The sequence below is a fragment of the Microcebus murinus genome, chromosome 8 (assembly GCF_040939455.1).
Source record: "Microcebus murinus isolate Inina chromosome 8, M.murinus_Inina_mat1.0, whole genome shotgun sequence".
Lineage (NCBI taxonomy): Eukaryota > Metazoa > Chordata > Mammalia > Primates > Cheirogaleidae > Microcebus > Microcebus murinus.
Genome location: NC_134111.1, coordinates 66119910 through 66147133, shown reverse-complemented (window position 1 = coordinate 66147133; position 27224 = coordinate 66119910). Strand labels below are relative to the sequence as shown.

The following is a 27224-nucleotide window of genomic DNA, read 5'->3' as shown; positions in this document are numbered from 1 at the left end:
TTAGTGAATCTCTATCAAATTTTGAAGGGCATGTACCCAGAGTTTTAGAAGTGTAGGGGGGTTTCCATTAGTGAACAGTGCGTGTTTGGGCTGTGACCTTTTGTCTGGTTTGACTCTGTCAGGCTCAACCACAGAATCACGGTCCCAGGCCATGCACTGGTTTTCTCCTTTTAACCTATTCATTACCCGTTTTGCTAATGCTGACCAAAAGGTTTCCTTTCCTAAGTAAGAAAAATCCATCTGCTTTTAAGCTTTGTGCAACTTGCATGCATGAATTGATGAAATGAGATAAGCAGTGTTTCACCTGTCCCTTGTCTTCTCCCCCCCCACCTCCTCTTCATTTCTTATTGGACATATTTGTTCTGAACCTCCAGAGTCAGTTTCTGAATCTGTTTCTCAAAGCATCATTGCATGTAAGTGAAAGAGTATCTGTTTTCAAAAGGATAGTCATCTCTAAAGAACAGCACTGTCACTATCATTAAATTTAGTTATAACGTTTACTTTTGTCTAAATAGGTTCACTTACTTTCTGTTACTTCTCTATAAGATAAACAATAGATACTGTCTTTATTTCATCCTTGGTAAGCTTCATGGATTCCAATAATGGTTTTCAGAGATCATGGAAATTACTCCTGTTTGTAAAACATGGGCACTAATGTAAAAAAGAAACGTCCTATAGAAATGTCAGGTTCTTCACCCTATAGACATTTTGGGACTTACCCACATAATAAATACTTGCTGAAAAACTAGATCTATCACGGAGATTCTCTTCCTGTGACCATACATTAGAACACCAGGAAGGGATGGTAATCATTGGGTTAAAAAACAAATTATGTCCTGAATATTTTCACTTGGCCTGGGTAAACTGAAGCCACAATTGGGGACCCTAAACGCAAAACACCACATCAAAACCAAAAGGTGGAAACAATTTAAAAGTAATAGCATGATGTTTAAGTGCACATGTTTGCAAATCAGACTACCTGGGTTTATTGTAGGGAGTAGATGACATAATTCATATAAAGAGATTAGCACAGTGCCTGACGCTTAGAAAGTCCTCAATAAACGTTATTTTATAAATTTTATTATATCAAGAACTGAGTGTGGTTGACATCCTTCTTTCAGATTGTTAACAGGCAGGAAAATTAAAAAGAAAGAAATAAAAATATGCTTGTGAGTTTCAGTCAATAAACATGCTTTGAGTACATATTGAGGTCAACACACTAGGTTTAACCCTGGGGATAAAATAACAGCTATTGCACCAAAAGACCTCACAAAACAGGAAGGCTAATCTCTGAAGTTTTTAACCATTTTTCATCTTATTGACCTCACTGGACAGCTATATTTCATTTCATGCAACCGTAAGTTTCTGCTGATGACATTAAATGTGTGGAGTACTTGAATTCATTGCATGTATCTGTCAAGTTCACTGACAATCTGAATGTATTGCCAAGCACTATGCATCTCACCTCCCGGACAGCAGCATCCTTGCTCAGTTTGCTTGACAGCATCTTTCTCACCTAGAGTATTTCAGGAATGCTGTCTCATAAAAATGGGGTTTCTCTGCATACAATAATATTCCTAAACAACAGGATCTGGCCAAATTCTAATGCTAGGCATAGGCATACTGTCACCAGGTTGCAGTCTTGCTCCGTCCCTGAAGGGTCTATGTTCGCTTTTCCAAAAATGATTTGCTGACTCATATACATTTTTTTCCCAGAAAGTTACTTAAATTGGACACACATTAATTATTTTTTTCTAAGCAGAAACTATACCATGAAACTTAAACAGAATTGGGCATTTGTTTTTATTTGTCTTCTGCCAAGCTGGAAAAGTTCCCAGAGCCCAGTGATTTATTTGCCACAAAAGCACAAATGAGACCCCAAGGGTTATGGGTTCTTTTGTAACATCTGTATTCTAATGGATGACTAATTATTTTTGGCTTGAGACAGGTTGACAGAAAAACAGAAATAAAGAGAGCTGGGATTCTAATGCCATTTAATTCCACTGTTAATGTTCCTGACGTTTCAGCTGAGGCCATAATGAGCAACCAGACTTCCTCAGTAACAGAAAGCCAGCCCAAGGTCTCTCCTCAGCCCCATCACTGTCCCCTGCAGTCTTCACACAAGTCCCAGTGACACACCCACAATCGCAGATCACCCACAAGGCCCCTATCCTGACACCAACAGTATCCCTCTCCACAAGTCTGAGGTTATTTATTTTCTGTTCACATCAATTAGCAAGGATAATTAAATACTATATTTAGAAATCAGGAACAACTTAACTGTCCATGAGGAAATGATTCCATAGAGTCATCTGGCCTAGCTAGATAATTCAGTAGCATGTGCTTATTTAACATCATGTTTTTTGGAGACTATTTAATGACATGGAAAAATATTAAGTGAAAATGGTGGAATACAAACCTGTACCCTTATTTCATATGGTATGTATATGTATTAGAAAAAAAATTTTTAAATGGAAGCAAATATACGAAAATGTTACTAATGCTTACCTTTAGTGAGTAAAATCAAGGATGATTTTTTTTATTTTTCTGTGTATACTTTTCCTGTGTTCTACATACTTATGTATTAGCTAGAGATTTTATTTATAATGTGAAAGACAAAGAACATTGTTTAAAATAATCCAGTGTACTCATAATCAACCAGGAGAGAGAAAATGATAGCTTCAGGGACTGCCCCCTTTTTAAAAAGAATGTAGGTGTGTGTATGAGGGGTGCCATGTGTGTCCTCCACTCATGACCCTGGCTTGAGTAGGACGACGTAAATATGTGGCTTTTATTCTGAAATAAGAAGCCAGTGGAGGGTTTTGGATATAGAAATGGCACAATGCAATGTAGATTTTAACAGGATCACTCCAGCTGCCATGTTGAGAGTGACCCTTTGGTGACAAGGACAGAGGCAGAGAACTGAGTTTGAAGAAGACAGTACTCAGCCAAGCTAAACAAGGATGGTAATGGTAGTGAGAGGAGTTGGATTTTGGCTAGTTATCTATCATAACCTATTATTTATTATTTGTAGATTTAAATATGTTTTTAAATCCCCATGGTATATTATTTATTATAGTGGATTTAAATATGTCCTTTGTTTTATATTTTATCAATAGAATCTGTGATTAATCTAAAAGGTGTTGGGTGTAACAGGTCTTCTCCCTGAAAAGAATGCTAAGTCTGATTTCACCTTTCCTTTTCAAACACCTGCCCTTATTCCAACAGTTACCCTGTCTCTGTGGAGCCAGATAAGATAGGCTATTGGGATTTCTCTCTGCCCAAGCACCAGGAGTACCAAGTCTTAGTACAGAGGGTATCAAACACCAGTTAGGGCCCATACTTAATAAAGCTTTTGCCAGTTGGCAGCAAAATAAAAGAACAATAGGGAGAGGTTTTGCAGAGTCAAAATTATTACCTTTAAAGGATAGTTCTTTAATCTATAACAATATAAATTCTTTACAGTCATTTGGGGGGGGAGTGTTTTATGTTTTACAAAATGATCATGTATATGGTGGTGGTTGTGGAGCTTTCTTTAATATATACTTATTTAGCAAAATCAAAAATTAACAACTTTATTTCAGACCTAAAGAATTCTACTGCAGTATTCTGATCCATTAAATACCCAAGTCTGGAAAACAGCATTAGTCTGTATAGCAAAATCTTCTTCACATATGCCTATTGTGAATTTTATTTTATTTTTTTTTGGTAACTGAATAAAAAATGACCACCAATTCTTAAATTTTGTATCTACAATACATTCTCATCCTCTCCCAGAAAACAAATGTTATTAGAACTGAACATGGGAAAAACATCATTCATGCATTTAATTTCCTTATCATCAAAGCTTTGTTTAGTTAGAAAAAACTAGGGTTTTTTATTATACAAGTAATGTATATGAATTGTAGGAAATTTGAAAAATGAATGAAGACAAAAAAATAATTATCCATAATTTTATCATCTAGATTTATAACCACTGTTGATACTTTAGTATGTTTTTTCTTGCCTTTTTAAATGTATTATAAATGTGTAGATGCATTTTTTCACAAAATGGGGATTATATGGTTATTTCTTTAGTATTTTACATCAAAAAAAGCTATCACAAAGGCTGTGAAACTTAGAAAACTGAGCAACCCATTACTCATAGTCTCAAATCGTGGTTGTTCATCAGCAATGTGCAAATGAAGCTACACGTATTATAAAGACCAGGGTAATGAGAAATGTAGACAAGCTAGGGTAAAACTATAGGTGTGCCATTGTATGAGCAATTTCCTTCAAGTTAAAATAGAAAATAATAGACATTAAAGACATACTAGTGTCTCAATGATATTTTTTAAAGTTAAAAGAATTAATATGAAAAAGGGAGCTATGGCAAAGAAAACAACAAACTGTTGGTATATTTTAAAATAGGAAAAAATACTGTATCTTCTTTTTATTTAATTCATATGAGAATGGAAAAGGCAACATATATTAAAATTTTCACTTTTTTCTTGGCAAACATAATGGTGACTACCATTTTTTAAAATCAAATTATGCTTCAACTTGAAATAGTACCAACTCTATGAATAAGAGCTTTTGAATTTTAGCTTTAGTGACTCTGATAAAAGATGTAGCTCCCTGAAGAGAGTCTCTTTCAATCTGCCACAGTGCTTGGAATTCATGCCTTTGGCTTTGGTAACAGGGACTTCATGTTTATTATTGGATATAAAAATCTCTCCAACCTTTTAGATAAAATACATAAGAGGATAAAAAGACAAACACATACAATATTAAAACATAAAATGACTAGATGTTAAATGCCAAAACATAATGAAATCTATACCAATATCAAGAAATAAAGCTAAATCAGGAAAATCAACCCTGCTTTCCTCTAATAAAACATTGCCTAAAGATGCATGCCTCAGACCTATGAAAAAACTTCACATAACAAGAGACTGGCAAGCATATCTTTTTTCTTTTTTCTTTTCTTTTTTTTTTTTTTCTTTCTTTCTTTCTTTTTTTTTTTTTTTTGGAGACAGAGTCTTGTTCTGTTGCCTGGGCTAGAGTGCCATGGCATCAGCCTAGCTCACAGCAACCTCAAACTCCTGGGCTCAAGCAATCTTTCTGCCTCAGCCTCCCAAGTAGCTGGGACTACAGGCATGTACCACCATGCCTGGATAATTTTTTTCTATATATTTTGTCCAGCTATTTTTAGTAGAGATGGGGTCTCACTCCCACTGAGGCTGGTCTCAAACTCCTGACCTCGAACCATCCTCCCTCCTTGGCCTCCCAGAGTGCTAGGATTACAAGTGTGAGCCACCACACCCAGCCTGGCAAGCATATCTTTAAGAATTAGGATAACAGCATACTTCTGAAAATCATCTCCTTCATATGAAGATTTTTTTAAGGAAATCATGTGTGCAAAATAGGAGCAGAAATATAAAAGGAGCAAATAGGTTAAAATGAAAAATTTTAAAGAATGATATGAAAAGAGGGAAATGGTGATTAAGATGGGAAAGGATTCTATGGTGAGAAAAAGAGAAATAGGAGTAGAATTATATCCATGTTGGGCATAGTTGATACTATGGAAAATATAGAGATGGCATGGGAGCCACACTTGAAGCACACCATGTAGTGATATAAAAGAAAATGGTATATGGAAATCAGATACAGAAGAGCCAACACACAGATAATTGGTGGAAACAAAACCAAACAGAACAAAATGACAATTAAAAACATATTCTAGAAGAACACTTTCCTGTGTTGACAAAAAAATTACGTAGCTGTGGATTTCAGAGACTTGACTAAAGTATGCTAAATTCCTTATCCTGACATGGGAATTTCAAAAGCTTAACTTTTACTCCAGACAATAAAAATTAGGTTTCAATGGCAGTGTCATGCATCCATGGTGGATTGTGATTGGTGCAAGTGAAAATGGTGAAATTGGGGATGGTGCAAGTGGGAACTGTGTGTAAACCAGAGGTCATTCTGTCCTCACAGTAGCCCGCAGTGAGAGGAGTGCATGCATAGTGGATGTGAGGTTATCCACCAAGTGGTTGTGGTCAAAACAAGGTTGTTAACCACTGGGTGCAAAAATACTTTTGATAAATTTAATGGTGATTGCTACAAGTATGAAAAGCTATATGTATACCTTCCAAAATAGTGGAGAAGATAAAAGCAAAAGAAGTATAGACCTGTGGTACCCAACCCCCACGATGGACTATCCATCAGTGGCCTGTTAGGAACCAGGCTGCACAGCAGGAGGTGAGCAGCTGGCAAGCCAGCCAAGCTTCATCTGTATTTATAGCCACTCTCCATCACTCACATCACCGCATAAGCTCCTCCTCCTGTCGGATTAGCAGCAGCGTTAGATTCTCATAGGAGTGCAAGCCCTACTGTAAACTGTGCATGTGAGGGATCTAGGTTGGGGGCTCCTTATGACAATCTAATGCCTGATGATCTGAGGTGGAGCTGAGGTGGTGATACTAGTGCTGGGGAGCAGCTGCAAATACAGATTATCATAGGCGAGAGGTTTGACTGCACAATAAATGTAATGTGCTCAAATCATCCCCAAACCATCCTCCCCAAACCCCAGTCCATGGAAAAATTGTCTTCCACGACATCAGTCCCTGGTGCCAAAATGGTTGGGGACCACTGGTATAGACCATATAGCAGAAGACAAGCAAACAAAATAGAAGAAAAACAAGTGACAAAGCAGTAGCAAATATATTAACTAGGGCCATGCACGCAAGTGGATTAAGCTTTTATGTTAAAAATAAGAAAATTCTCACTTAGAATCAAAACACAGAATTCAACCAGATGTTGTTTATGAGCTACCATCTAAAATGAGGTCTTAGAAGAATTCAAAGTAAAAGGCTGGGCAAAGATACATCAGGCTAATGCAGACAAAAATAAAGTGTGGTCATAATACATTATGTAATAATAACACAATAATAAAATAGAAGTGAGATATAATAGCTTACATTTATTTAATACTAAGCACATGTATTATCTCATTTAATGCTCATAACTATGAGGTTGTTAGAAAATGTCAAATTAAAGCCCAAAAGTAGCAATCAGGACAAATATTGTAACACTGTAAGAGACAATTTCAAATGAGCATTCATGGATCAGTATGCACCAAGTAATATTGAATCAACGTATAATGCAAAATTCTAAATATGAAAAGAAATGAGTAATAGTGGGACATTTTAGCACACTTTCTCAGTTTTCTGACATATCAAGTAGGAAAAAACATAAATGAGCAAGATCTAAATGCTGTAATCTAGTGAGGTTTGTTTAACCTCAGAATCTATCATAGCATTTTGATGGCAATAATTTATAAATAATCTAAGTGTCAACAGACTTAAGGCTAAACCATCCAGCCACTACTACAAATGATATTGTTAATAAATGTTAATGACATGGAAATATTACCAATTAAATGAAAAGCAGATACATAATCATATATAGAATATGCTCTGAATTTTATTTTTAAAATGTACATAAATATATAAAAATATATATGTGGAGAAAATAAACTAAATGAGCCTATATCAAAGTGTTAACATCATTAATATCAGAGATTTTACAGGGGAAGAAATCAAGACTAAGAGAGGTAAAGTGGCTTAAAAAAAAAAAAAAAGTCCTAGTTAGTGACAGGACCGGGTCTAAAACCCTTGGCTTCTGATCTCAAATCCTGAGGACTTTCCAGTGTGTTCTTCTGGGAAAACCATGTTACCACAAAGGCCTATCCAAATGCTTCTGGTTCAGGATGTTAAGTCCATTATCAAGGCCCAGAGGTAATAAAATATACAAATCCACAGCTTAATATGATTTTTCATCCAAGATAATAGGGGGGAAAGGTGAATATATCTGATTAGCTCCCAATGAGCAAGGTACTGAGGGAATGAGACAAATGCATCTTGTTGGAAGTTGATGGAAGTTGAAAGTAGAAATGCTGTCATGGAAGCCAGAGCCAGTCAGCTTAAAAGGCTCTGACAGAGCTTGAAGAACAAATTTCACCTAGTTAGCATCTTCTCTAGAGCAGTCCTGAGAGAAATTGCATTTTAGTCCAGCCCAAAGACCACTCTGAAATGTGACTCTGTGCATCTGTGAGCCAAGTCCAGGATTTGCCATCTTAGAAGTGTTTCTGGGGCCTGTCCCCATGTTCACAGTTGACTTAATAGGTCATTTAGGCACTCACCTTCCATTATTTATAAGATACTAGAAATCCCTTCAGTTTCCATTGCTCTCAGTGGTTGGGTGGTATTAATACTTCTGCCACAGTTCAAATAGATTTCAGATTTTTGTTCAATGGAAAATGTACAGGGACACTTTGAGGGTTGCTTTGTAAATGTCAGTGATCATTAGAGAGTGGTTTTATTTCTTCCGATTGGAATGATTTTTCCACTTCTTGCCTTAGGAGTTCTAATTTTCTAATTTTCGCACATTATGTAAATTAATTTAAAAAATTTTACCAATGGAATTTTTGTTATGATGAACATAGCTTTATAATTTCTTTCCAATTGCTTAAATAATGCAAATCTTTGTAAAAATTTCAATGGTGATGAAAAGTCTTAGAAGAAAAAAAAATCCCCTGAAATTCCACCAAAATAAGATAGCCACCATTAACATTTTGATCATCATCTTTTTGTACTTTTAGCATATAAAAATTCATATGTAATTTTCCATAAAATAGATCATATTGTTCAGGCTGCTTTTTTAAAATAACAAACTCCTTTTTATCCCACTTCTTTTTTTCCTACCTCCATCCACACCATCACACTCAAAGACATCAGTGCTAACAACCAAGTGTGCACCTTTCCATATCTATATCTCTGATTCACTAATTAAATGAAATCAGAAAGACATGCAGTTGATGCTTATGCATATGTATGTGTATGTTTATGGAATTTTGCAAATGATGAAGTCGGGATTGTGCCATTTACAAAAAATGAAATTTTATTATTCGTTTCTCTGTTTTCTAAATTTTATGTCACAGAAATCCCTTCATTTTAAAGGTGGCAAATAGTCCACAGTGTGGATGTGTCGCAGTGTATGGAGCCTTTTCCTGTTAAGTGAGCAGCCACTTTACTTCCAGTTTTTTCCCACCATCGACAGTATTGCAACAAACAACCCTGTACATTTATTATTATGAGCTAGTACTTTTACTTTTATAGGGTAGATTTTAGAAATGGACTTACTAGTTGAGAGTTTAAATTTTAATATATATTGTCAGACTAGTTTCCTAAGATGTTGTGAAATTGACATTTCCATCAGCAGAGTGTATGAGGACCCTCTCCCCATATCTTCACTAACAAGGGATATTATCATTCTTTTTCATTTTTGTCAACCTGATTTTTTGGAAACCAATCTCTCTCTTTTTATTTTAAATTTATTTTTATGACTTTTGTGGAGCTGGGTGTCCTTTCCCACATGTATTGGTCATTTGGATGTGCTCTTTCATGAAACTCCTGTTCACTTCCTTCTATTGGGCTTTCCTTTCCATTTCAAAGGGTTCTTTATATACATTAAAAATATTACTTTATTCATCTGTCTTGATATCAAAAAATATTACTTTAAAAATATATTTTATATTAATAACTCTTTCATATGAGTTACTAATAGTTTCCTCAGTCTGTCATGTCTTTAGGCTTTATGACATCTTTTTCCATATAAAACATTTAAATGTAGTGAAAAGTACATCTTTTTTCTATAGTTTCTGTGGTCCTATCCTGGTTTTAAAGGTCTCGCCAATATGCATGTTTTCCTGAATTCTAGTCTAACATTTTTAAAACGCCTTTAATCTACATGGAATTCTTTATAGAAAGGTCTAACTTTTTCTTCTGGATTGACTGCCAATTATAAAAGCAAACATTTTTTGTTTTAAGTAAGCACTTTTTCATTGGACTGAAATACCATCTTTTTATGTTATTTTCTTATTTAATATTTTCTCCACAACTCACTATTATGCTCTGCTAATCTAGTTATATGTCAATACTATTGGTTGCAATGGCTTTATAGTATATTTCAATATCTTCTAAGACAAGTCCTCCTTCTCTCTGCTTGGAGACAATGAACTATTCGACACTCTGGAATCAAATTGAATCCTGGTTAAAAGTTACTTAATATCTCTCTATCTCAGTTTACTTAGCTATAAAATCAGGATGACAGCATTTATCACAAACAGTTTTGAGGGTTAAAATGAAGCAAACAGAGCAGTCCAAAAATTCCCTGACATATTTCAAGCACTGAAAAATTAATTAGCTTTGTGATTCTCTTAGCTATTGTTAGACTAATGTCTTTCTTCTTCCATATAACCTTCAAGATCACCTTTGAATCTTTCCTTCAACCCAAAACCCTCCAAAAGCAACTTGAGAGTCTAACTTTAATTGCATTAAATACACATATTCATTTTGGGACAATTAACATTTTTATGCTGCTAAGTCTCTCACATGCTAACATTTATGTTTTTAAGTTGTGCCTTCCCAGATCTTGTTTAAGTATGACCCTAGTTTAATTCATATAAGACCTGTATCTTTCTTGTTAAATTTATCTCTGTTTTTAAAATTATTTTTCATCTTAGTTTGAATATAACATTTTCCCTATTTCCAGCTTTAGATGTTTATTCCCAGTGTAGAGAAAATCATGTGATCTTATATATTCATTCTAGAATTTTTTATGAGTCTCTTTTTTTTCTAGATAGACACTTGTATCATCAATAAGAAATATGTACATGCCTTCTACACTAATATATACATTTAATATTACATTTTCTTGTCCTTATGTTATCTAGACACTCTGTAATGATGATGATGTATCTATTTTTATCACAGAGTAAGGGTGAAAGGGTGACGCAATGGTCTTATAAGACATAAGGGAAGGACACAGATTCTTTTACCCTCAGTAGAGGATCTATCTTACCACCCAATGAGCTGGCGACATCATCCCCACCGAAGGAACAGCCCTCATGGTTCAATTTTCCTTAAGGCAGTCTCACTACCAATGACACTGGTCAACTAGACTGAGGATCCCATTCAGCCTTTGAGCTGAAAATTGCCATCTCCAGGGGTGTTTCATTCCCTTATTGTCTCTTCCAAATAATCTCAAGACTCTAATTTTATATCTTTGTGGCTACTAGGGCTAACTAACTAATAAAAACTCCAGAAGGATTTAAAGACAGAGGTCTTTACTGACATAGACATTGAACAATATGCTTTTTCCATTTTCTCTCAGGAGGGGATTATTATAATTTATTCATCCTCTTAGTTGATCATTCAGCAAGCATTTGTGAGGTTCCTATGAGGTGACAGCTATTTTAAGATTAATCTTAAAGATGACCAAACCCTGCCTTTGAAAGATGCTGAGTCTACATGGGAAATCAGATATAGACATAAAAAGTGGAAATGCTATGTGATAAGTGTTACAACACAAGCAACTATCAAGAATTGTGCAGGGTTTAGGATTTTATACTTTTTGCAAGTTAACACAGCTTGTTATTGTTTCAGAGGTGCTAGAAAAAGACGTGAGACTTCTAGATCAAAGACAAAAACCCCTTTATTATTCAAGGCAAAAGCAGTAAGAGCTTTGTGTCCATTTGCACTGGTTCTCCATGTGCCCCAAGTCCAACAGATGAAGGTGACACAGTGGGCCCATCATGGATGTTCGCACACTCAGTGGGTTACATTACAGGAGAGGAACACTGAACTTGAGGAATTCATTGTTTTTATAACCAAGGAAGCAAACTCACTCTTTGGCTGGAGGAATTTGTTATCTTGCTGTTCAAGGTTGCTTGCTACCAATATAACTCTGAGAAATGGCACCAGTAAAGCATGGTCAGGGGCCAGGCATTGTGGCTCATTCCTGTAATCCTAGCACTCTGGGAGGCTGAGGCAGGAGGATTGTTTGAGGTCAGGAGTTTGAGACCGGCCTGAGCAAGAATGAGACCCAGTCTCTACAAAAAATAGAAAAATTAGTTGGGTGTGGTGGCACGTGCCTGTAGTGCCAGTTACACAGGAGGCTGAGGCAGGAGGATCTCTTGAGCCCAGGAGCTTGAGGTTGCAGTGAGATATGATGACACCCCTAGCCAGGGTGACAGATTGAGACTCTGTCTCAAAAAAAAAAAAAAAAAAAAGGTCAGGGCCTTGTATTCTTGGTGTAGCAAGACCATGCAGGGACACCTACAGACCTCTTGCACATGGCCTCTACCCATAGCAAGTAGAACTGTCAGGGTACTACAGCCTAAGCTGTAGTGACTTATAAAGTGACTTAATCATTTTATAATCAAACACATGATGGTTATTTTCTTTTGGTTTGTTTAACCACTGCAGCTGTCTTGAGGTTTCACAAATAATGGTTAGCCCTAAACACATTTATCATATAAAATATTATAAAGTTTATTTTCAGGGAAAATAAAATTAAATGCAGCTATGGCTCACAGGGTCTGGTTAAATAAAGAAGGAATCATTTTTTCAAAGGAAGTAGTGATTTGGAAAGTCACAGACTATAGAAAGAGAAACACCTGGATTTGAGGAGTTTTTTTCCTTGACTTCCTTGCTCTATGACTTTTCACAAATGACATGACCCCTGGGCTGCCCAATATATACTTTGCAGGCTATTGTCAGTGTAAAAACAAAGTCTGTAAAGCACCCTGTGCATAACAGGTACTCAGTACATGGCAGGTTCTATTATTTGTATACTCAAACATAAATAATAAGTATAGTTTGCTAACATCTACCTTTTTCTCTTCCTGTCATTTTTTTTACATTAACTGATTGGTTCATTTAACTTCCTGTCGTTTTTGAATTAAGCAATTTATTTGACTCTTAATTACAATAATGTGAATTCCCTGTGTGCACTGAATTTTTGTTGTCACAATGGTGACTGGACTCCAACTCTCTTTTCTGTCTTTTTACATTCTGTCTTTTCACAAATGATTAACATTTTCAAAGCTAGCATTCATCTTTTACAAAAACCCCTGTGTAAATCAAACAAAGGGAAAGACCTGATATGGAATATATAAGTGTGTACTTTAGCATTTCTTGTTTAGTTTTGATCATAAAAGTAACACATGCTTAATTTAAAAAAATCTAACAATACCAAAAAACTGAAGTTAAAGTGTTTTCCCTAATCTCATTGTCTAAAAATAATCATTGGTGACGTCTTGACGTGTTCCTTCCCAGGTCTTTTTATGCAAAGAAAGCATAGTGTTAATAATTCTCTTCCAAAGAGGATGTGAATTATATTCAGGTGAAAGCACTGTATTATTATTGCTAATTGTTAACCTGTGTGAGTTAATTTTTCATTCAGAGCAGCTTTCAGTATATTTGTGTGCATGTGCAAGTTAGTCCTGAAGAAATGCCAGGGAAGTCCCCACTGTCTTGTGTGTTTTGAAAACCCCCAAATACAATAGTCTTCCTTTTTCTGGAATTTATTTTATATTCACATAAATCTATTTCCTGGAACACAACTCAGTCTTACTTCATTGACTTTTTTATAATCAGTTGTGGTGATTTCTGTGAAATTAATAGGAAGAAGTTTAGCTTCTGTTTTTATTGATTTTACCATTTATGAGCTTTACACTCTCCTGTGAGGCAACATAGAAAACTCTATTTATATTAAATAAATGTTTTACAAGATACAAAGCTCTCAGTTGTCTGACATGCTCTGTGATGAATGACCAGTCTTATTATCCTGACAAATAGAATAATTAAAGCAATGAAGGTTAAGAAGTGACTTACCTAAGGTCATGCAGAACCAAGTCCCTGACTTTGTTTTTTTTATTATTATTATTATTTATTTATTTTTTATTTATTTTTTTGAGACAGAGTCTCACTTTTGTTGCCCAGGCTAGAGTGAGTGCCGTGGCGTCAGCCTAGCTCACAGCAACCTCAAACTCCTGGGCTCAAGCGATCCTCCTGCCTCAGCCTCCCGAGTAGCTGGGACTACAGGCACACGCCACCATGCCCGGCTAATTTTTTTTTTTGTATATATACTTTTAGTTGGTCAATTAATTTCTTTCTATTTTTAGTAGAGACAGGGTCTCGCTCAGGCTGGTTTCGAACTCCCGACCTTGAGCAATCCGCCTGCCTCGGCCTCCCAGAGTGCTAGGATTACAGGCGTGAGCCACCGCGCCCGGCCAGCCTGACTTTGTAAGAGGGCTCTCTGGCTGCCTTTCAGAGCAATTGTCTCGAAGCATCAAGTCTTCACAGGCATAGAATATTTATGTAGGAAATGTACTCAGAACTTACCGAAGACATACTTGATGCCTTTAAGAAGGAGTTTCTTTGAAAAACAAAGTGTAAGACAAGCTATCTATACCTGCAACTAATTTTTACCTAGTTTAAGATGAATGTACTATTAGCATAAATAATAGGGCATTAATTATTTATGTCCATTGAGAATCTATACCTTACTTCTCTTGTATTAAGAAAACCTTTGTAGTGATGAGAAAATTTACAGCTAACTTCTAGTGCGGGAGGCAAGCAAGCTCATTAATTTGAATTCATTCATTTCTGGCAAGCAGAATAGCAAAAGGAGAGCATGTAAGAACTGTAACAGCAGTAGGACAATTTTAAAAAATTTTTTTAAAAATTCTTTTTTAGAGCAGTCTTAGGGTTACAGAAAATTTGAGTGGAAAGTACAGAGTTCTCATATACCCCCTTAGCTCCACTCCAGAAGTTTCCCCTACATCATACATTACTGTGGTATGTTTGTTACAACTGATGAATCAATATTATCATTAACTAAAGTCCATAATTTACACTAGGGTTCACTCTTTGTGTTACACGGTTCTATGGGTTTTAACAAATGCATAATGTCATGTCCCCATCATAATATTATTGTACAGAATAGTTTCATTGCCCTAAAAGTCTTCTGTGCTCCACCTATTTATCCCTCACTCCCTCACTCCCCTCTAACCCCTGGAAACCACTGATCTTTTTACTGTATCCATAGTTTTGACTTTTCTAGAATGTTATATAGTTGGGATCATGCAGTAGCCTGTAGCCTTTTCAGATTGGCTTCTTTCACTTAGCAGTATGCATTTAAGTTTTATCCATGTCTTTTCATGGCTTGATAACTCGTTTCTTTTTAGTGCTGAATAATATTCTATCATCTGTATGTCCCAAAGTTTATTTCTCTATTCACATATGGAAGGATATCTTGCTTGCTTCCAAAGTTTTGAATTGTGAATAAAGCTGCTGTAAACACCCAAGTGCAAGTTGTTGTGTAGAAATGAGTTTTCAACCCCTTTGGGTAAAGGGATGTGATTGCTGGATCACGTGGCAAAGGTATGTTTAGTTTTATAAGAAACTGCCAAATCATCTTCCGAAATGGCTGTGTCATTTTTCATTCTCACTAGCAACAAATGAGAGTCCCTGTTGCTCCACATTCTTGTCAACATTTAGGTGATCAGTGTTTATAGGTGCATGGTAGTATCTCATTGTTGTTTTAATTTGCATTTTGCTGATGACATATGATTTAGAGCATCTTTCCATATGCTTATTTGCCATCTGTATGTCTTCTTTGGTGTCTGTCAAGATGATTGACTCATTTTTATATTTGTTTTCTTCTTGTTGAGTCTTAAAAGTTCTTTTCATATTTTGCATAATAGTCTTTTATCAGATCTATCTTTTGCAAATATTTTCTCCCAGTTTGTGGTTTGACTTTTTACTCCTGAACACTGTCTTTCACAGAGCAGAAAATTTTAATCTTAATGAAGTTCACCTACTCAATTTGTTCTTTCATGGACTGTGCCTTTGGTGCTGTCTAAAAAGTCATCCCCAAACTCAAGGTCATTTGGATTTTCTCCTACGTTATATTCTAGGAGTTTTGTAGTTTTGGATTTTACGTTTAGGTCTGTGTTCCACTTTGAGTTAATTTTTGTGAATCCGTCTAGATTCGCTTTTGCTTGTGGACATCCAGCTTCTCCTGCACCGTTTGTCAAAAAGACTATCTTTGCTCCATTGTACTGCCTTTGCCCCTTTGTCACAGATCAGTTAAGTGTATTTATGTGGGTCTATTTCTGAACTTTCTATTCTGTTCCATTGATCTATTTGTCTATTCTTTTGCTGACACCACACTGTTTTGATTTTTGTAGCTTTATAGAGAGTCTTGAAGTCAGTAGTGTCAGTCCTCCAACTTTGTTTTTTTCTTCAATTTTATGGCTATTCTGGGTCTTTTGCCTCTCCATATAAACTTTTTTTTTATTTCAGTGTATTATGTGGGTACAAATGTCTAGGTTACATATATTGCCTTTGCCCCACCCGAGTCAGAGCTTCAAACGTGTCCATTCCCCAGATGGTGCACACTGCACCCATTAGGTGTGAATAGTACCCATTCCTCCTCCCCTTTCCTACCTGCCCGACACCCAGTGAATGTTACTACTAAATGTGCACATTAGTATTGATCAGTTAATGCCAATTTGATGGTGAGTACATGTGGTGCTTGTTTTTCCATTCTTGTGATACTTAATAGGATAGGCTCCAGCTCTATCCAGGATAATACAAGAGGTGCTAGATCACCATTGTTTTTGTGGCTGAGTAGAACTCTATGGTATACATATATCACATTTATTAATCCACTCATGTATTCATGGGCACCTGAATCTTTGCAATTTTGTGAATTGTGCTGCTATAAACATTCTAGTGCAGATGTCTTTTTTTATAGAATGTATTTTTTCCCTTTGGGCAGATGCCCAGGAATGGGATTGCTGGATCAAATGGTAGTTCTACTTTTAGCTCTTTGAGGTATCTCCATGTTACTTTCCACAGAGGCTATACTAGTTTGCAGTCTCACCAGCAGTGTATGAGTGTTCCTATCTCTCTGCATCCATGCCAACATTATTTTTTGAGGACTCTTTGATACAGGCCATTTTCACTGGAGTCAGGTGATATCTCACTGTGGTTTTGATTTGCATTTCCCTGATTATTAAGATGTTGAGCATTTTTTCATATGTTTGTTGGCCATTAGTCTGTCTTCCTTTGAAAAGTTTCTGTTCATGTCCTTGGCCCACTTTTTAATGAGTTGTTTGATTTTTTTTCTTGTTATTTTCCTGAGTTCTATATAGATTCTAGTTAGCCCTTTATTAAATGTGTGTCATGTGAATATTTTCTCCCATTCTGTAGGTTGTCTGTTTGCTCTTGTGATAGTTTCCTTGGCTGTGCAGGAGCTTTTTAATTTGATCAGGTCCCATTTATTTATTTTTATTGTTGCTGTGATTGCCTTTGGGGTTTTGTTCATAAATTCTTTCCCTAGGCCAATGTCTATAAGAATTTTTCCAACAGTTTCTTCAAGAGTTCTTATAGTTTCATGCCTTAGGTTTAAGTCTGTTATCCATCGTGAGTTTTTGTGAGAGGTGAGAGGTGCAGATCCTCTTTTGGTCTTCTACATGTGGCTGTCCAATTTTCCCAGCACCATTTATTGAATAAGGATTCTTTTCCCCAGTGTATGTTTTTGTCTGCTTTGTCAAAGATTAAATAGCTATATGAGGATGGTTTTAGATCTGGGTTCTCAGTTCTGTTCCATTGGTCTATGTCTCTGTTCTTGTGCCAATACCATGCTGTTGTGGTTACTATGGCCTTATAGTGTAGCTTGAAGTCTGGTAAAGTGATGCCTCCCAATTTGTTCTTTTTGCCTAAGGTTGCTTTTACTATACAGGGTCTTCTCTGGTTCCATAAAAAGTGTAGAATTTTTTTTTTTTAGATCTGCAAAAAATGATGTTGGCATTTTAACAGAGATTGCATTGAATCTGTAGATCTGTAGTATAGACATTTTAACAATGTTGGTTCTGCTAACCCATGAGCATGGTATGGTTTTCCACCTCTTTACATCCTCTATTTCCTTCCTCAGTGTTTCTAGTTCTCCCGGTAGAGGTCTTTCACCTCCTTAGTTGAATATATTCCTAGGTATTTTATTTTCTTTGTTGCTATTGTGAAGGGTATTGAGTCTTTGATTTGGATCTCAGTTTGACTCTCGTTGACATATAGGAATGCTACTGATTTGTGTACATTGGTTTTGTAACCTGAGACTTTGCTAAATTTGCTTATCAATTCCAATAGTATCATGGCCAGATCTTTGGGATTTTCTAGATACAAGATCATATCATAGCCATATATGACAAGCCCACAGCCAATATCATACTGAATGGGGAAAAATTGAAAGCATCCCTGCTTAGGATTGGAACCAGACAAGGTTGCCCTCTATCACCGCTTCTATTCAACATAGTTCTGGAAGTCCTAGCCAGAGCAATCAGACAAAAGAAGGAAATCAAAGCACCCCAATGGGGGCAGAAGAGGTCAGGCTTTGCTGATGATATGATTTTGTATGTAGAAAACCTCTCCATATAAACTTTAAAATTAATTTGTCAATATCCACAAAAAACCTTGCTAGGATTATGATTGAGATTTCATTGAATCCATAGATTAGTTGGGAAGAATTGACATCTTCACAATATTGAGTCTTCCTATCCATTGATTCCTGTACAAATTGAGCATGAAATTTCTTTCTTTCTTTTTTTTTCTTTTTTACTTTTTAAGAGATGGGGGTCTCATTCTGTCACCCAGGCTGGAGTTGAGTGGCATGATCATAGCTTACTGCAACCTTTGACTCCTGGGCTCAAGTGACCTCCTCCCTCAGCCTCCCAAGTAGCGGAGTCTACAGGTGTGCACCACCATGCCTGGCTAATTTTTAAATTTTTTGTAGAAATGGAATCTTGTTATGTTGTCTAGTCTGATTTCAAATTCCTGGCCTCAAGTGATCCTCCTGTGTAAGCCTCCAAAGTGCTAGTATTACAGGCATGAGCTACTGTACTCGGCCTTATTTAGTTCCTCTTTGGTTTTTTTTCATTAGAGTTTTGTAATGTTCCTCAAATAGATCTTATATATATTGTTAAACTTATGCCTATTTCATTTTTGTGCTAAGTGGTATTGTATATATTACATATATTTGTATATCAACCTTGTATCCTGTAACCTTGCTATAATGGCTTATTAGTTCCTGAAGGGTTTTCTTTGTGTGTGTATTCTTTGGGATTTTCTACATAGACAATCACTTCATCTATGAACAAAAGAAATTTTATTACTTTCATCTCAATTTGTACGCCTTTTTTCCTTTTCTTGCCTTATTGCATTAGGTATTACTTCCAACATGATGCTGAATAGCATCATAGCTTTATCCTAGCTTTGTTCTTGGCCTTAGCAGAAAAGCATCTAGTTTTTCATGATTAAGTATATTACCTGTCGGGTTTTTTTTATAGATGTTCTTTATCAAGTTGAGGAAGTTCCTCTCTATGGAGTATGCTGAGAGATTTTATTATGAAAGACAATCACTTTTTAAAGTTATAGACTAACCATTCTATATTAAAAATACTTAAGTAGGTTAGCTCTTCTTTAATTTAGTAGGTTTACTTTTTTTCACTGTAGACATATACTTATGACTCTGGCAAGAAAGGATAAGGTAGACACCATTAAGAAGAATTATATGCTCAGAATAAAGAGAAGGAAATAATAAGAAACTGAAGTTGAGATCATGCTATTTTGTAGAAACTGGCCAATGTGCTTGACATTGGACAAGGATAAAAATTACTTAACGGCAGTCATTGTTATGATAAAAGGGGAGAAATCTAGCTGGCAACCAGAAGTATGCAGTAGATTGCAGATTTATAATTAAAAAAAAAAAACAGAACACATTTTACTTTGTAGAGATAAAAGCTTCATATCCTAGTCAACATTTGAATACAGTATAATTGCAGATAGTTAAAAAAATGAGAAGTAAAAAATTCCTCAAATTGAGGTTAGGAGAAGGGCAGGCATAGCAGAGGTGGGAGTGTCCTGCCCATATCCTCTTGGCCTTATTGTTTTAGTTCAATCAAGTAGAATTCCAACTCCCAGCAGCCCATCTTTTTTTTTTTTTTAATCTATGATAGAGGACAAGAGATGATATAAAAATACTCCAGTTCCCTAAGTTCTTGAGTAGATAACTCTAAGTCACATGTTCTATGCTGACATCCAGAATTCTCAGCCCATCATAGCAAATGGCTTGATAGCACACCCTGTACCGGCTGCCTTTTCTTCCTTGTCTCACTTGCCCACTCCCCTAGTAGTTTTTTGGGGGAGTCAACTCCCACTGGAATCCTTGTCTCAGGGTCAGTTTCTGGCGGAACCCAAGCTAGTACAGCTGTGAGGTGTGTGTTTCTTCAGAATCCTACATCCCCTTTGATCCCTAATGTCGTCCTCTTTCAGGAACCTCCAGAAACTTCTCTCTTTATCTGACCCAGGACCCATTACTCTCATCCTGCAGTTGCCAGGTCATGGCAGCCAGAGGACACCACCTGATAAATCCTTCACAACACAGAGGGAATTAGTTAAATTTAATGTTAATTCTTTCAGGTGTGTTTACATATTAAAGAGGATTACTGTGGAAAAGACTCAATGGACTGAATGTCTACTTGTGAAATCTCAGGCTCTGTGTCACCTGAATGGAGGAGATTATTTTGAGCAGGTCTTCTCTCATCGTTGGTTGCCTCTGACTCTGGTCCTCCTTAGAACATTTGGAAGAAAAAGAGCAAATGAATGACAAGTTACTCTTTAATGACAAGTCAAATTTAGAAATTAGATGGAGTGGCAGTAGAAAGGGAATCTGAAGTAAAACCAAGAAGTTTAGCATAAAGTAGCAAAAAGGAATAAAAGAGCATATTCTAAGATATCTTTTCCCCACACTTTAACATCTCTGAAATCATATTGCATCTTACAATCGATAACACCTCTTAATTGCTGATGCCTTGTGGCAATCACAGCATTGTTGTCATTGCTTGTGATATGAAACTGGGTCATAGCTATTCATGTTGTTGTCACTTCAGTTGAATTATGTGCGCTATTGATACAACACATGTTGAGTTTAATTGCTATTTAAAATGTCATCAAAATATAACACTCTGATTTAGGATTGAAACAAATAGTTGTCATGTATGCAGAATGGGATGGGAACAAATAAGCAGGGTACAAATTTTATATTTGTTAAGCAAATATTTGTCACTGGTTGGATGATCCTAAATTTCATATTTTCTTGAAAAGCAACAATAAAGTGCTTTACCGGATGTAAGAAAGGAAGACACCCACAAGAAGATAAAGTCATATTTTATTACTGAAATGCATGCAAAGTAGATTGCCTATCATACACAAAACAACAGTGGCAAGAAAAGTTGCCAAATCTCTCATAATAGATTAAAGAAATCTTAGTATAGTAAGAGCCTGGAGTAAATGAATCATGCATTGCACAGTATTGTCATTAAGATGTACAACATCAGTTTTTCAGAAACATCCTGCTGATTGAACAAAAAATACTTCCAGCATGCCATCAAGGAAAAATGAAAATATGTGCTTAATCAAAGAAGTAATGCAAGAGGGTAGGGGATTAGTTTTCCTTGGCAAGACTTAAAATTACACTGTCAATGCAAAGGGATCTTTAAGCAGATCAGGATTATGAATGCAGGTTATACAAAGCAGCATATCACTGTGATCTTATGTCAAGCTGCTGATTGCTGAAGTTGCCACCATATTTAATTTTAAACTGTAAAACAGTGTTTCAGCATAAGAATTTCTTCAAAGGTACTGTTAGGAGTGAACCACAAGGGTAGATGGATGGTGGCTGAGCTGATGCAAAACTGATTAGAAGTCTTCTGGAATAGACATTGGGGGAATCCACCATACATTCTTATTCTGGAAGATTACGTGGGCATCTATCTAAAGAGTTAAATAATAATCTCACCTATAAGTAGAGTGATGTGGTTGTTAATCATGTGGTTGTTAATCACGTGGTTGATGTGGTTGTTAATCATGACAATATAACCAGACCATTACAGTCTCTTAATGTTTCTGTCAACAAACCATTTAAGGACCATTTGCAAAAGAAATGTTCTGGTTCTTGTCTCAAAATCATGTACTGAGAAATTCTGGTAAGATCAGGAAAGTGGCAGCATCAGAACTTACAGAATGAAGATAATAGTTGAGGGACTATTAACTATTAATAATGAGGTACTACTAACATTCTTGATGGCCCAAAGGACATTATTTTATGGAAAAATATGTATGTCAATGAATCTGAGCTTAAAAGAGATTCAGAAAAGTTTAAGTCAAATAAATACAAAATTTTAGGAAGACATTAGCCAATTTATTTTATGTACATTTTATGTACATTTATGTACATTTATATATGCACGATACTGATATGATTAAATATCTATATTTATGTTGAAATAAATCAAGAGTTCTTTCAATAAGAATCTAAGTGATGAAAAGCATTATTAGTATAGTTTATATTTTTATTTAAAGGCAAAAAGCGTTACCAGAGATAAAAGCCAGCTTATAGTAATGAAAGATTTTGCTCACCAGTAAATATAAAAAGTCTAAATGTGTATGACAGAACCACAAGGAGAAAAATTCACGCAGTAGATTTTAACATACCTCTTTCAATAACTGATAACATGGGTCAGGCAAAAAAAAATCAGCAAGGATACAGAAATTTGAACAAAACATAAACTATGGTATAATGAACCTGTATAAAACATCTACAGCCAACAACCTCAGAATATACATTCTTTACAAGCACACATGAAACATTTACAAAATATTCATATGCTAGACCACAGACTAAGTCTCAACAATTTAAAGAGATCACTAAATTATCCTAGAAATGAGTAAAAAAAAAAAAAGAGAGAGAGAGATAAATAGAAAATTCCTATATTTGAGAATTAACAGATACATTCCTAAATTCTAAAGTCCTAGGACAAAAGCAAAATCCTGATAGAAATTAAATAGCCAAAAAGGAGAAAAATTCTATTAATGTTTGTGCAAGATGTGATTTGTGTGTGCAAAAAATCCGAATGAATCTAAAGATAAAATTTTAGAATTGATAAGAGATGTTATAGATACACTATTAGGATCAATAAGGGTTTAACAAGGTTGCTGGATTCAAAATCAGTATACAAATATCAATTATATTTCTATATATTAGCAAAAAACAATTAGGAAAGAAAGATATTTGTTCTAGTATTAAAAAATACAAACTACATAGAAATAAGCCTAACCAAAGATATATAAGATCCCTATGTGGAATATTATAATTTAAATAGACATTAAAGAAGACCTAAATAAATGGATTAGAGCACAATTATAAAGATGCAAAATTTCCCTAAATTTATCTATCTAAAGATTTAGTGCCATTCAAATTCTCAACCAAAATGTGTATGTGTGTGTCTGTGTGTCTGTGTGCGTGTGTGTGTGACTTGACAAGCTGATTCTAAAATTTATATGGAAATGCAAAGGAAACCTATTCTACTTGACTTCAAGACTTATTACAAAGCTCTAGTAATAAAAATAATCTGTTGATGAAGCAGAGATAGACTCATAAAATGAAATGAAGTCTAGAAACAAGACCACTTACATATGGACACTTGATTTGTGACACATTGGCCCAGCAGAGTGGTGGTGAAAGAACGGAATATTCAGTAGCTGCTGTCGGAACTGGGTATCCATATGTAAAAAAGTGAAAGGAACCTCTTATTAGTAAAAAGCTCCAAGTAAATTATAATTAATGGCAAAAACACCCAGACTAAAAAGATAATATAGGGAAAAAAAATCTCTATGCAGCTTAAGGAAGGATTTCTTGATCAAGTCATAAAAAGAACAACCATAAAGGAAAAGATTATTAAAGGACTTTATTAAAATTAATAACTTCTGCTCATTGACACTAGAAGATAGGGGAAAAGAACAAGCCAGAGGAAAAAAAGTATTTGCAGTAAATGTGCATGAGAGAGACTGACACACAATAGAAAATGGGCAGCTTCTCTTTCTCTGGCATTGTCTTCCTTCATACTTCCACCAACACACACTCAGGGGTTTGTTTTGTTGCTCTTGTTTTAAAGTCCATATACTTGGAAACTACTGGAAGTCGAACATGAGTACATCTTTGATACTTAGGAAAATAAAGTACTATTTGGTATTGAAACTATAGTGATAAATTTTCCATAATATGTTTTTGTCTCATATGTTTAAGTGAGCAACTAAGTTAGGAAAAATGCAAAAGAAAAGTGAAAAGATATCCTAGGTGAAAACAGTGGTGATTCCTGGCTCTTAACAAAGGAGAAAAAATGAGTAATTTAACCTTACAAGGGGAAACTGAATCTGAAAAGGAAGGTAAAAGAAAGTACAGGTAAAAAGGAAAATGAAAAAGTGTACAACAGAACTGAGAAATGTTGCAAGGTAGTATCTGAATGATCAACATGGAAATACTCTGGTAACTGAGAGAAACAAAGACAAATAATGATAATTCTTGGGTTCTTAGAAGAACTCTTGATCTTGGATGGGAAAAGTTTTCAAGTTTACATTAATAATAGAGCTTCCAAATTATTCATAGAAGGAGCCCTTTATTTTTAACAATGGAACAATTTTTAAATAGATTGAATGCAAAATGAGAAAATAAAACTTTTCCTTGGGAGTGAAATGCAAGTTATAAAAAAAATCAATAAATGGGAAAATTAACAGCAGGAGAAAGTTCTAACTTAAGAGACTTTGAAATTGTTAGCATGCAGAAATCAGAAATTTGATATCCCTGCTTAATAGTAGGATAATTTTCATTTTTTTTACCTTTTAAGTTTCAGTTAATTCAATTTTGTGTTTTCTTTTGGAGATTTCTGATTTAAAGGGGAAAAAATTTTTGAAGACTGTAGAATATGTAAGAGTAAGAATATCTGGAGCAATCCAGATAGTTGGTGTCTACCCTGGTTTTACAAATAGAAGTGTTTTAATTAAGATGCATCATCTAATAAAATTTTGGCAGCAGTCAAAGCCATAAAAATGGAACCAATTGGTTATTGGTTACAACCAATAACTTCGTTTTTCCCCTGGAAAGATCTGTTGGCTTACCACTCATTTCTACTTTTGATTAGTAGTTAATTTTTCATTTTGTGGATTATTATTTCATTTTTAATGCTCTTGACCTTTTGTCCATTTCATGGTTATTAGCACCACCTTAAGAGAGGAGGGCAGAAGGAAACTGAATAAGTGCATTTGTCTACTGTGCTTCCTATTAATCCTGCCTTAGGAAAAAATCCAGTAACAAAGAAATTTACCACTATTAACTAAAATGATGGTGGTGTTCAAATTACTCCTGCAAATCAAGGTTAGAAAACTGAGATACCCACAGAGGCCTTGCAGGTAAGGTAAATGAGTGCTTGGGATACTCACTGGTGTGCACTGTGGCAACCCTGGGGATTCCAGGATTTAATATACACAGCGGTGCCTGGTGGCTGAATTAGGCTCATGGGCTGCCAGTGTTCAATATCTGTACCAGTCACCATGGTTAAAAAAGATGTTTATGCTTAGACATCATAAAAATATTATTGATGAAATGTGTGGTGTTGTTGCACTCTAATATATTAATACAGTTATGAGCTAGTTGACATGAGCAGCACCAAATAGGGACCAAAACAAAGCATACCATGATGCAGAGCTAACAAATGAACAGCTGGGACCACCTGCTTCCTGACAACTTATAGGCAAGTTACTCTTATATTTAATACCTGCCCTAAGCCTAAAGCAAACTGACCCTCCTGAGTATGTGTTCAGGGTCTTTCCTAAAGAGGTGCTCAAGAATGATTTTTAATTGTTAAAGTGATTCTTGAGGACAAAGAGAGAAATATGCTCTCTTTAGGCATCTATGTTCACAGTCTGAGTTTCTGTAGCTTTATAATAGAACAGATTCTTGGAACAAATCCCAAATAATTTCACATATTTTGGGGGTAGATAATTATTGATATTTAAGCAGTGATTTTTTTTTTATGATGCATGTATGTAATGTTTATGTTACTTATTTTTGCTCACTTTTTTTCAGGGAAAATTTCATGGAAATCCAATGCATGTAGCTGTGGTTATTTCAAATTGTTTAAGGGAGGAGAGGAGAATACTGGCTGCAGCCAACATGCCTGTCCAGGTAATATTTTCTAAACTTGTGATCTTGTTATCACCTTGAACTCAATTTTTCTGAAACAGAAATTTTTATCTTTTTCCAGCTTCTTCTACCTATGTCAGTGGTGCCGCTATCCTTCCAGGCACTGGCAATCAAGGTCCTGGGATTATCTTTGAGTACTTCTTTTTGTCTGCCTCCACACTGAGATAACCACCAGTCTGTTTATCTCACAGGCTGAGCTTGTTCTAAACCTTTCCATAGCTTCCTATTTCCTACCTCTCAAGTCTAAACCAATCCACAAGCAGGATTTTGTCTTACAGAAACTCCACAAGTACTTGCTTGTTGATTGTTTAAATGTACTTTGCCCTGATGTATTTTAAGTTATATTTTCATCCCACTGTGCTGAGTGAATTCAGAGCCCCCCTAAAGACCAGTAGAGGAATAATCAACGAAGTCCTTAAGGAATACTTTTTCAGTTGATTCTTACAAAAAGGAAAGAGTGTATAAACAATCAACTTTCCAAATGATGTCCTCCATAATTTAGTAAATCATACCATGATATTTATTTTTGAAGGTTTAACAAAAGTATCTTCTTTCAACTATTAAAAATTTTCAGGTTTAGTTATTGTCAGGTTTTAAAATTTTAACAACTTTATTTTTTCGATAAAGAAGTGAAATTTCAAGACATTCTTTTTCCAGGGACCTCTGGAGAAATCCTTACAAAGTTCTTCAGTTTCAGAAAGACAGAGGAATGTAGAGCACAAAGTGGCTGCCATTAAAAACAGTGTGCAGGTGAGTGACCATAGGTAGGTACCTAGAAAGGCTAGCTACTGTCCCCCACAACTGACTATCACCATTTCTCATGGGCCCAAAGTTAGTGTGTACAGAAATCATAGGAAATTTTGTGAATAAGATAAATCTCTCACACACTATATTTATGTAAGAGAATATTTCTCTGTGGGAAGCTTTTTAACTCCAATTTAAACTTTTTGATACAGGGCTATTCAGTTTATTTCTTCTTGAATGAGCTTTAGTAATTTGTGTTTTTCAAGAAATGTATTCATTTCATCTAAGTTGTCTTTATTTAGCATAAACTTGTTCATAATTTTCCATTATTATCCTTTGAATATCTATAGAACTTGTAGTGATATCACATCTCTCATTTAATATTAGTAAATTTTGTTTTTTCTTTTTTCCTTTTTACTTAAACAATCTGGCTAGAGGTTTATGAATTTTATTGATCTAGAGAAGATGTCTTAAATGTTAATTTCCTTTCCAAA

General features: G+C 35.3%; 1 protein-coding gene across 6 annotated transcripts in view; it reads left to right on the top strand.

The window, feature by feature from the left end:
- STAT4 (signal transducer and activator of transcription 4) overlaps nucleotides 1-27224 on the top strand; it is a 116136-nt gene that overhangs the window by 52278 nt on the left and 36634 nt on the right. For 4 of the 6 annotated variants that reach the window (XM_076005763.1, XM_012776925.3, XM_012776922.3 and 1 more), the window contains 3 exons: nucleotides 25870-25968; nucleotides 26048-26101; nucleotides 26644-26736. In XM_076005763.1, the coding sequence (XP_075861878.1) occupies nucleotides 25870-25968; nucleotides 26048-26101; nucleotides 26644-26736 (246 nt within the window). The remainder of the gene's footprint in view (nucleotides 1-25869; nucleotides 25969-26047; nucleotides 26102-26643; nucleotides 26737-27224) is intronic. The other 2 variants (XM_012776923.3, XM_012776927.2) reach the window with 1 other exon arrangement.